Source organism: Gopherus evgoodei, chromosome 10 (genome assembly GCF_007399415.2).
Source record: "Gopherus evgoodei ecotype Sinaloan lineage chromosome 10, rGopEvg1_v1.p, whole genome shotgun sequence".
NCBI lineage: Eukaryota > Metazoa > Chordata > Testudines > Testudinidae > Gopherus > Gopherus evgoodei.
Window position 1 is genome coordinate 40,527,810 of NC_044331.1, and position 10,818 is coordinate 40,538,627.

General features: G+C 52.0%; 1 protein-coding gene across 1 annotated transcript in view; it reads left to right on the forward strand.

Moving 5' to 3' along the window:
• The window catches only part of LOC115658813 (mucosa-associated lymphoid tissue lymphoma translocation protein 1-like), a 69,586-nt gene that overhangs the window by 16,815 nt on the left and 41,953 nt on the right, over positions 1 to 10,818 (forward strand). The window contains 3 exon segments of the mRNA XM_030578265.1: positions 1,203 to 1,381; positions 6,549 to 6,645; positions 10,431 to 10,457. Coding sequence (XP_030434125.1) covers positions 1,203 to 1,381; positions 6,549 to 6,645; positions 10,431 to 10,457 — 303 coding nt within the window.

Sequence of the window (10,818 nt, forward strand, 5' to 3'; positions counted from 1 at the left end):
CGCACTGTTAAACAATAATAAAATATCATTTATTTAAATATTTTGGATGTTTTCTATACTTTCAAATATTGATTTCAATTACAACAGACATGTACAACGTCACTTTATTTTTTATTACAAATATTACACTGTAAAAATAAAAGAAAACGTATTCAATTCACTTTATACAATCTCTTTCATGAAAGTTGAATTGACAAATGTAGAATTATTATTATTATTTTATATAACTCCCTTCAGCTGAGTGAGCCCAGCCCCTGTTTGCAAGGGAGGGTGGATTTTACCTCATGGACTGTGACCTACAGCAGGGGAGGGTAAAGCGGGTGTAGGGAGGCTGAGCCCACTAGGCCCCCTATTATCTGTGGCAGTGTTTCTCAACTTTTGTGCTGGTGATCCCATTTGGACTTTAACAAAAAAAATGGTGACCCCCTCCTTTCAGCCCCCTTAGGGTTCCTAGCTCTGACCCTCCACAAGCTCCTGGCTGGTGCTTCAGCCCCCCACCACAGATGCCTCCCTCTCCACCCAGATCTATGCAATTAACTCATTAAAAAATGAACGTATTAATTTTGTTTTCAATTAATCACAGGTGTTAACTGTGATTGACAAGCTTAGTGAATTTTTAATAGTGAGGGTAATTAACCATTGGAACAGTTTACCAAAGGTTGTGGTGGATTCTCCATCACTGGCAATTTTTCAGTCAAGACTGGCTGTTTTTCTAAAAGCTTTGCTCTAGGGATTGTTTTGAGGCAGTTCTCTGGCCTATGCTCAATAGGAGGTCAGACTAGATAACCACAGTTGTCCCTTCTGCCCTTGGAATCTATGAATGCCAGGCATAGATACCTTTAAATCTTGTGTGGAAGATGAGCATGAAGTCAGGGCCTGGGGTACTACTGAGGGTGGTGGTGTGTTCATCTTGATGGAAGGTGGGTGTTGCAGACTGTGCCATGAGCTGTTCTGGGAAGGTGGGGTGGGGTAGAATAGAAGATGTAATTCCAGAAACTGCATAGTGGATGGAGAGGGCTTGCTAGGGGGTAGCTAAAGCATTTGAGAGGCATGGCACGCCTTAGAGGGGAAGCAAAACACATAGGGAGAGTTCAGACTTCTGGATTTTAGTGCATACTTCTGATTTGAGGAGACATTCATGCTCTTTCATCACACTGTAACAAAGAAATGCTCTCTCATTCAGTTGTAATGTTGCTTTCCAGGCCTGCTCCCTGAGCTGTGGCAAGGAGAACCTGTCGTAGTCCTCAATCCCACTGCACCAGAGGTAAAGGTGGGCAAGCCACTTCAGCTGCAGTGTGCTGCTCTGGGGGTGCCAGCCCCACACTACCAGTGGTACCACAACGGGATCCCCATGAAGCATCAGAAGAAGAAGAAACTCTTGGTAACATTGTCTTTAGGTGGTTCAGAAGCTTTGTCTTAGTGTAATGGTGCAGGGAAGGGAAGAGAGTGTTCATGGCTGGGCTCTGAGCTGGAGAGAACTTCCCCCATGCCAGTCAGCCACAAGAAAGCACAAGAAAGGTTTCTGGAATAGATATGAATGACCTATGAGTGGCTGATATCCTAGTGTCATCATCATCTTGGTTACTGGACCCCCAGGTGACTCTGCTTTTCTCCAGCCATATGGGACATGTCTCACAGGGTAGCTGGGACATCCCTCAGCTTCCAGGGCTTTAGTTTATGCAATCAGCAAAATTACATGCTAAGTCACCACACCCTGCCTCTTTGGCCTTAGAGAAACACCTTGAATTGGGTCAGGCTTCCCGGCAAAGCAAGCTGTAAGCTCTTTGCACCGTTTGGGTCTCTGTGGTTGGGAGGACACAGATCAGGTACCCCCTCTATCCCTTGGGTGGCTGTGACTTTGCAGAGTCTGTGTCTAAGTACAGGAGAATCCTAGAAATGAATAAAGAACTCTGCAGGCACCGAGGCAACAATGCACAGCCCTCCCAGGGGAGCAATAGAAACTGTTACATTAAACGGAAGCTAACTTGCCCCCAAACCACTCCTGTACTGGAGAATCGAGCATGGGGCACTGCACTGGGGGCATGTCACAGGATCTGCTGCTGCACCTCCTCCTGGTCACTCTGGGGATTAGCTGATTCCAGGTCTGATGCTTCCATTATGCCTCTTGCCGCACACCCTGCCTTCTCTTCCTGTCTCACAGAGAGGCAAGATGCTCTGTATTTGTGGTTTAGCCCTCTGGCCAAGTCACATCTCCTCCCCTTCCAGGGTGTCAAAGGGTATGTCTACACTACGGGATTATTCTGATTTTACATAAATGTTTTTCCGGAGCTTTGCACTGTGGGTAGCTATCCCGTAGCTATCACATAGTTCCCGCAGTCTCCCCCGCCCACTGGAATTCTGGGTTGAGATCCCAATGCATGATGATGTAAAAAAGTGTCACAGGTGATTCTGGGTAAATGTCGTCACTCAATCCTTCCTTTGTGACAGCACGGCAGACATCTTTTCGCTCCTTTTTGCCCTGGATTGCCCTGGCAGAGCCGCCATAGCATGGCAACCATGCAGCCTGTTTACCTTTTGTCCACTGTCACCCATAAGTGTACTGGATGCTGCTGACAGACGCGGTACTAGCAGTGCCTACACAGCAGCATTCATTTGCCTTTGCAAGGTAGCAGAGATGGTTACCAGCTATAGCACCGTCTGCAATTGGAAATTGGAGATGACGGTTATCAGTCCTTTTGTACTGTCTGCTGCTGTCATGGGTGCTCCTGGCTGGCCTCTCTGAGGTCGGCCGGGGGCACATGGGCAAAAACGGGAATGACTCCCCAGGTCATTCCCTTCTTTATGTTTTGTCTAAAAATAGAGTCAGTCCTGCCTAGAATATGGGGCAAGTGTACTAGAGAACCAGAGAGCAAACGCCCTCCGGGTCAGAGTACCCAGAGTTCCCACAGAAATGATGATGCCATTCTAGGGGGTGCCTCTGCAACAATGCACCCGTTGCTTCCCTCCTTCCCCAACCCTCTTGGGCTACCATGGCAGTGTCCCCCTCTTTGTGTGATGAAGTAAAAAAGAATGCATGAATAAGAAACACTGACTTTTTAGTGAGATAAAATGAGGGGGGGGGCAGATTCCCGCTGCTATGATAGTCCAGGCAGTACAGATTCTTCATTAGACATGAAAGGGGGAGGCTGATGGAGCTCAGCCCCCAGTTGCTATGATGAGGACGATTTTCAATCCTTTTGCACTGTCTGCGGGGAATGACCAGGAGTCATTCCCATTGTTGCCCAAGTGCCCCCGGCTGACCTCACCAAGGCCAGCCAGGAGCACTCACCGGAGTGATGAGGACGGTTTTCCACCATTTTGTGCTGTCTGCCATCAGGAAAGGAAGGGGAGGGGATGCTGCTGTTCAGCGCTGCAGCACCGCGTCTACCAGCAGCATGCAGTAGACATACAGTGACACTGAAAAAAGGCAAGAAATTATTTTTTCCCCCTTTTCTTTCACGGGGGGGAGGGGGTAAATTGACGATATATACCCTGAACCACCCGAGACAATGTTTTTGACCCTTCAGGCATTGGGAGCTCAGCCAAGAATGCAAATGCTTTTCGGAGACTGCGGGGACTGTGGGATTAGCTGGAGTCCTCAGTCCCCCTCCCTCCCTCCATGAGCGTCCATTTGATTCTTTGCTTTCCATTACGCTTGTCATTGGCAGCCTGTGTTGAGTCCCTGCTGTGGCCTCTGTCGGAGATTTTTTTAAAATGCTTTGGCATTTCATCTTCCTGGAACAGAGCTCTGATAGAACAGATTTGTCTCCCCATAAAGAGATCAGATCCAGTATCTCCCGTACAGTCAGTGCTGATCAGCGCTCCACACTGTGCAAACAGGACATGAAATTCAAAAGTTCGCGGGGCTTTTCCTGTCTACCTGGCCAGTGCATCCGAGTTCAGATGGCTTTTCAGAGCGGTCACAATGGTGCACTGTGGGATACCGCCCGGAGGCCAATACCGTTGAATTGCGGCCACAGTAACCCTAATCTGATATGGCAATACCGATTTCAGTGCTACTCCCCTGTTGGGGAGGAGTACAGAAATCGGTTTTAAGATCCCTTTATCGATATAAAGGGCTTCGTTGTGTGGACGGGTGCAGGGTTAAATGCGTTTAACGCTGCTAATTCAGTAAAAAAGCGTAGTGTAGACCAGGCCAAAGTCTCTTCTATGAACAGCTCAGGCAGCCTGTTCATTCACTGCCCAGCCAGTGTCACTTCCCCAGCGGCTGGCAGGGGAACCTAGGCCTGCCTTCTACTCCAGTTTAGGGACCCTCTAATCAGCAGCCATGGTCTGTTCCAGTCTGACCCTTACTGCTTCTTCCCTAACCGGCTTGGCTGGCTGGCTGGCTTCCCTCTCGTGGTGACCAGCCCCCAAATTCCCTCCTTCCAAGGAATGACTGTAGGCTGCTTTGGCTCTGTAGTTCCCAAACACCCCTCCCTTCTTCCCAAAAGTGACTGCAGCCTCTGGTTTCCTCTCATCTGCCAGCTTCCTGTCTTTATAAACCTCACCCAGCTCATTCCTCCTCAGCTGGGCTTCCTCATTATTCAGTCAGGTGATTACTTAAGCCACTGATTCGACTCAGTGTGCCTGTCCTGGTTAATTAGCCCCTTCTTAGCCTCCATTAACTCTTTCAGGGCAAAGTGTGGGGTTAACAAGGCAGGACATCAGGACACTTGTCCTTTCTTTAACCCTTTCTAACCAGTCTCTCTCAACAGATAAGCCAGAAGTGGACACTATTTTGGGGTGACTCAGTTACGGGGTGCCCAATTTAAGAGACACTTTGGGCCTGATTTTTGGGAGGTCCTGAGCAGTCATGGAGCTGTGGGTGTTCAGCACCTCTGGCAGTAGGTTGGTACTCCTGCGAATTCTGTCCATTACTATAGAATAGGTTTAGAATCAGGCCATCAATGCATCTCATTGTCCTTCTAGTCTGAGTAGGAAACCTCTCCCATCATTACAGCTTGCAGACATGCCACGAATCTCCCTACCAGTGGCCCTGAAACACTTTTATAGTGGGGATGCGGAAATCAGCAAAACTGCAAAGCAGTGGTCCCCAAAGTTCTCACCTCATGCCTCCATCCCTTTACCCCTGTCTGTGCCTCCCCTCCCCCGCTGTCTCTAGAGCTCGGACTGGAAAAAGGGCTGGGACTCTGAGAGGGGGGGATGCAGACAGGGTAAGGGGGTCAAGGCTGGGGCCACAAGTGGGAGCAGGGGCGGAGCTGGCAGCTGGGACTTTTCAGCGTGGAGGCCAGAAGCAGAGCCCCAAGCACAGCGCCAGGAGCTGAGCCCTGGGTGCGCGACCAGCAGTGGGACCCTGGGTGTGGACCCAGGAACAGAGCCCAGGGTGTGGGGCCAGGAGCTGGGACCCCACATGCTAGGTTGGGAGCAAAGCCCTGGGTGTGGGACCGGCAGTGGGACCCTGGGTGACCGGGTGGGCCCAGGAGCAGAGCCCTGGGCATGGGGCCAGGAACTGGTACCCCACGTGCGAGGTTGGGAGCAGAGCCCTGGGTGTGGGACCAGCAGCCAGGATCCCAGGTGTGGGGCCAGGAGCAGAGCCCCGTGTAAAACCTGGGGGTGCTGCAGCACCCCACCACACCCCTAGTTCTCACACCTATGCTCCCCATTGCAGAAGTGGCTGTGTAGTGGGTCCTTAGCGAAGGCAGGATGGGCTTCATTTGAGGCGATAGCACAGGACTCAGGAGATCGGCCTTCACTCCTGGTTCTGCCATAGAACCCTCCCTGTATTGATGTGGCCAAGTCTCTGTGTAATTCTCCCTTGCCTATGTGACGCAGGCTCTTTGGGACACATACACTATGAGTTAAGGCTGTGAGTTTGTTGCAGAAGTCACAGATTCTTTGACACTCTGTGACCTCCGTGACTTCTGCAGCGGCTGGTGCACCTGGCTCAGGGGCAGTTCAGGCAAGCCCTGCACCAGGGACACACCCACGCTGATGGGGCGGTCTTGGGCCCCCATGACAACCCCCCAGCAGCAGAATTCGGGTGTGGGAGGGGGCAGGAGTTGAGCATGGGACAGGTGAGGCGGGCTCTGGATGGCACTGACCTGGGGGGCTTGCACTTACCTGCTCAAGCTGCTAGGTGGGAGGAGTGGCTAGGCAACTCTGCATGCTGACTTCGCCCAGAGCACTGGCTTCGCAGGTCCAATTGGCCGGGAACCACGGCCAATGGGAGCTGCGGGGGCAGTGCCAGCCCCAGTGGGGGTCCCGCCTCCCCCCCCCACCAGAAGCCAGGCCGCCCTCCCCCAGCACCTGCGGAGCCCCTGGCAGTAACCCCCAAACTCCTCCAATTTTATTCCACTGGGCTTTTTAAGTAAAAGTCATGGACAGGCCATGGGCGTGAACTTTTGTTTACTGTCTGTTGCCCTGTCCGTGACTTTTACTAAAAATACCGTGACTAAAATGTAGCCTTAACTGTGAGGCCTGATAAGTAATAGTGCGAGGCTTTGGGGGCAGTGGGTACTTGGCAGCTGTAATCTGGGACACACACTCCAGGTGAAAAGATTTGATGCTACCGTCAATCTCTTCAGATCAACTCTGCGAAGCTGAGTGACTCTGGCACGTACCTTTGCTGTGCAGCCAATGGCCAAGGGGAACACTGGACTGATGCCCTGGAGATTCACATAGGTGAGCAGATCTAATTCACATCCTGCTGTGTTACAAATGGGTGTTCAGTTTGAAAGATAATAGGAGAGGCCGGGTTTCACAGCAGTGACCTGGAGGGTACCACTGTGTTATCTCGGGGCCAGCGTCGATGTGGCCTATGAGGGTAAGTGTAGGACTGAGCGCCATGGGGTTGGGTGATCCAGCATGTGGGCTTTGACACTGACTCTTTCTCTGGTGTTGGGTGAGCCAGGTTGGCCAACATCAGCAAAAGAGGCTGGTAATTCTGTGAGCCCCCTTTTAGACTTTTTATGCACACCTGAAAACAGGTGTCCCAGAAATCAGTGGCCACTGTCGAAACTTCGGCTTTTAACTTCTCTGTCTCAGTTTCCTGATCTGAAATATGTGGGTGATGCCTATCTACTCCTGGGCAGATGAGACAGGGTTTGGAGTAATATCAGGGCAACTCTTGCTGAACCAAAAATGCTCTTTGTAGCTGTAGCAACTCGTGTCCCACGGGCCACAGAGAATTCAGAGGTGTCCTGGCAATGTCTGTCACAGAGACAGCCTGGTAGAATGATTTTCTCATGCCCAGTAAATACCTTGACTTGAAGCAGTTGCCTCAGTGGAGCAGCGCCAGCTCAATTCGAGTTGAGAAAGTAGCTGTCTACCAGCCCTTGCTTGACATGTCACTCAGAGCAGAGATAATGGCATTCCTGGAATTCCATAAGAAGGGGAGAGTTTTAAATTTAGCCCAGGAAGTAGAATCTATAAGGGGAAAAAATAACGTCTGTGCTGCCACTCAGAGAAGGAATGTGCCTCTTAGTCCAGTAACAAAGAGATCGAAATGCAAATTTTTTTAACACAAGCATAGTTTGGCAGGCAGAGGGCTGCATTGTCCCCCCAAACTGCAAGCCTGGGGCAGGCACAGAGTGAGACTGACAGGGGCTGTGCTTCATGGCAGGGGAGCTGATAAACTGATCAGCTCCCACCGCTGGGAAGCATAGCATGTGCCAGTGGCACCAGCCTCTTCCTGGTGGTGGTGGGGGGGGCTGAGGTGGGTCTTAGCCCCTCTCCGTGACCCCAACCCTGCTCCTCCTCTTCCCCTGGAGGCCCCGCCCCCTGGCCGGCCGCAAGCTTGAGCCGAGGGGTAAAAGCTGCCCAGGGAGCCCAGGCCACTGTGAGGAGCCCTGGACCCTCCACCTGTCCTGGTGGGGTGTCAGGGTGCCTGAGAACAGCCCCTGGCCCACATCCCCACCCCATAGCAGGGCTTCAGGGGGATGACAAGGAACAGCGCATGGGGACACAGAGAGGGGTGGGCAGGACCGGTGCTAGTAGTTTTTTTGCTTCCTAGGCGCATGGCCATTTCGCCGCTCCGCACGCCACTCCCGCCGCTCCGGTGGAGCTGCCACAGCCATTTCTGCGGAGGGTCCGTTGGTCCGCGGCTCCGGTGGAGCTGCCACAAGCCGTGCTGCGGGAGGGTCCACCAGAGCCACAGACAAGGGACCCTCCGCAGGCACGACTGCGGCAGGTCCACCGGAGCCGCCTGCTGCCCCCCCCCCAGCAAAATACTGCCCCCCGAAAATCCTGGCGCCCTAGGCGATTGCCTAGTTCGCCTCAATGGAAGCACCGGCCCTGGGGATGGGACCTCAAGGGAAGAAGAGGAGCAGGAGTGGGGCCTCGGAGGGAACAGAAGGAGTGGGGGGCCCCCCTCATGGACCCCCCACTTCTACTGAGGTTCCATTGCTGTTGGATAGCTCCCCAATTGTGGGGAAGTCCAGGAACTAATTTGTTATCCACCTGTAACTCAGAGCAGCCTCACTGCTGAACTGGCCATGCCCTAGCCAGACCCCTGGTGCAGGCCATGCCTTTTGCCTGGGGTTTGAGGCAATGGTGCCATAAGGATGGCTATGCCCGATCTGCCTCAGCTGGGGAGTCTCCCATGCTGGGGGAGTCCTGCCCCTTTGCCATGCAAATGTGCAGACTATGGAAGTTAGCCCAGTGTCCCCACCATCTCAGTCACTGATGGAGCCGTCACAGGGTGCAGGATGCTATGAAACAGAGCACTGCACATATTCAAACAAACTGAAACAAGTAACAGCTGCCCTAACCTACACGACAGAGCCCGTGCCCACAAGATACAGACTGCCAGAGGGAGATGGGGACAAATGGGCTATTTCAGAGGGAGGTGGACGGAGTCAGACCCCCACCCCATAGAATTAGAATAGTCACCACCCTACACATTCATACTCATGAGTCATTCCCCCCACCCCCCCAAAAAATCTGAGATTGGTTTAAAAATCATTTATAAAATGATTTACAAAATAATAAATGTGGTATTGACCGAACGCACCCTGTATTCATACCCTACACGTATGGTAATAATCTCTGTACAAAATATGCCTCATGAGGTATCATTTGAAACGAATAGCTCACTGGTGTGTGTCAGTGAGTGAGGCGTGCCATCCTGCTGGGTTCAGGTTATCATTCTAAACCATGTGACAAGATGGGTCACCAAATAGCTAAGCCAGTATTTGTCAACCAGTGGGTCACCCCCCAGTGGGTCACTAAAGGCAGTTGTGGGGGGCACAAGTCTAAAGCAAAGAAAATCTCCCGCTCCCTGCCTCCGCTTACCCTGCACAGTCAAGTGCTCCCCATCAGCCTCTCAAACACAGACACAAACTCAGTTATCTAGGCTTATTCTTGTTAGCACTGGAACCCTTTTTTCTCTGACTTTTGTAATAAATATGAAGAGGTCAGGCACATTTTTTACTTTGAATACGGGGTTGCCAGCCTGAAAAGGCTGAGAACTGCTGGCCTGAGCGATTCGGGCTGGAGGCTGATGTGGCTGGAGATTTTGATTTTGTTTTTCTTTTCCTTTGCCATTCGGGGAGCAGATAGTTGCACAGGCAGAGAGTAGCAGCCCAGGGGCAGGGGCAGTTCCTAGCAGGATGCCCTGAGTATGGAGAAGCGCTAGACTACAGGCTCCTCCCCTTCATCCTGCCACCTGCCCCTCTGCCATTTCCAACTTTCCACCCTCAGCCCCCTCCTGCCCCTCTTCTAACCTTCTTTCCACCAGACTACCAGGCTGCTACCATCAACCCCTTGTCTCCCTCCCTCTCGGAGTCTGACCCTGCTTCTCTGCCTTCCTTGCCAATCCATCCCTGACCTTTGTCTTGGGGGGAATTCAGCTTCCATGCACCCACCTTCGCACCCCCTCCCCTCCTCAACTTTGCCTCACCACACCACAAGGGGACTGGTTTTCAAGGAGTGAGTACTCAGCTCTTGCTGGAAACCAAGCTCCTTTCAGGATGTCCACTGAATATCCAAAATGCCTAGTTACTTTTGAGAAGCTAGGCCAGTATCTTTAGGGCGAGACTGGTTTGCTAGAGAGCCTATGCATGGGGCAGCAAGTAGCTGCTACCCCTGGGGCAGGGCAGGGAAGGAATGGTGCTCTTGGGAGGCACAGTTCCGCCTGCCTTCCCCTTGTGCCAGGGGTAGTAATGTTCGATGATCCCAGAAACTCAGAGCTATGCTGGCTGACATATTGGGGGTAAAGCTGGGCCCTGCTCCACCCGTCCCCTTGGTGCAGAGTAGCAGGCATCACTGACTTACTCCTGTGCAATGTGAAAGCTCAATGCCTCCAGCCTGGCCTTGTGCTTCTCACCCCTTCGCTGTTCTGTGTCAGAGCAGAGTGTGGAGCGGTTAGATCCAGCGTTATATTGGGGAAAGGGGGCTGTTTAATCAGGGACTGTTGGTGTTAGACGACTTTGTGCTTGGGGGTTGATTTCTTCCCTGTCTTTTTGCAGGTGCGTGTCTGGCAGATCCATTTTTCGGTGAGTGCTGTGTTTGTCTCTTCCTGTCAAAACAAACCTGTGTCCAAAGTGCAATGAAGCTGTAACTTATTTTGATTGAAACGCTCCTCCCAGAGGACCCAACGCCTCTCCTCTGCTCTAACAGCGCCTTGGTGCATTTGTCAAATACAGCTGTACAAACAGACCGTGCCAGGCACCTCTCCCCCATAGCCAGCATGTACCATCTCACACCACAGTCTCACAGATAAAGTAGGAAACATCAGTTCTTTGAATGACTGTACGTGTCCATTCCACTGCTGGTGTGCATGCTCCCCACGAACCAGGGCCAGAGATTTTTCCCTTAGCGGTATCCATCAAAGTGGCACATGCGTCCTCAGCAATC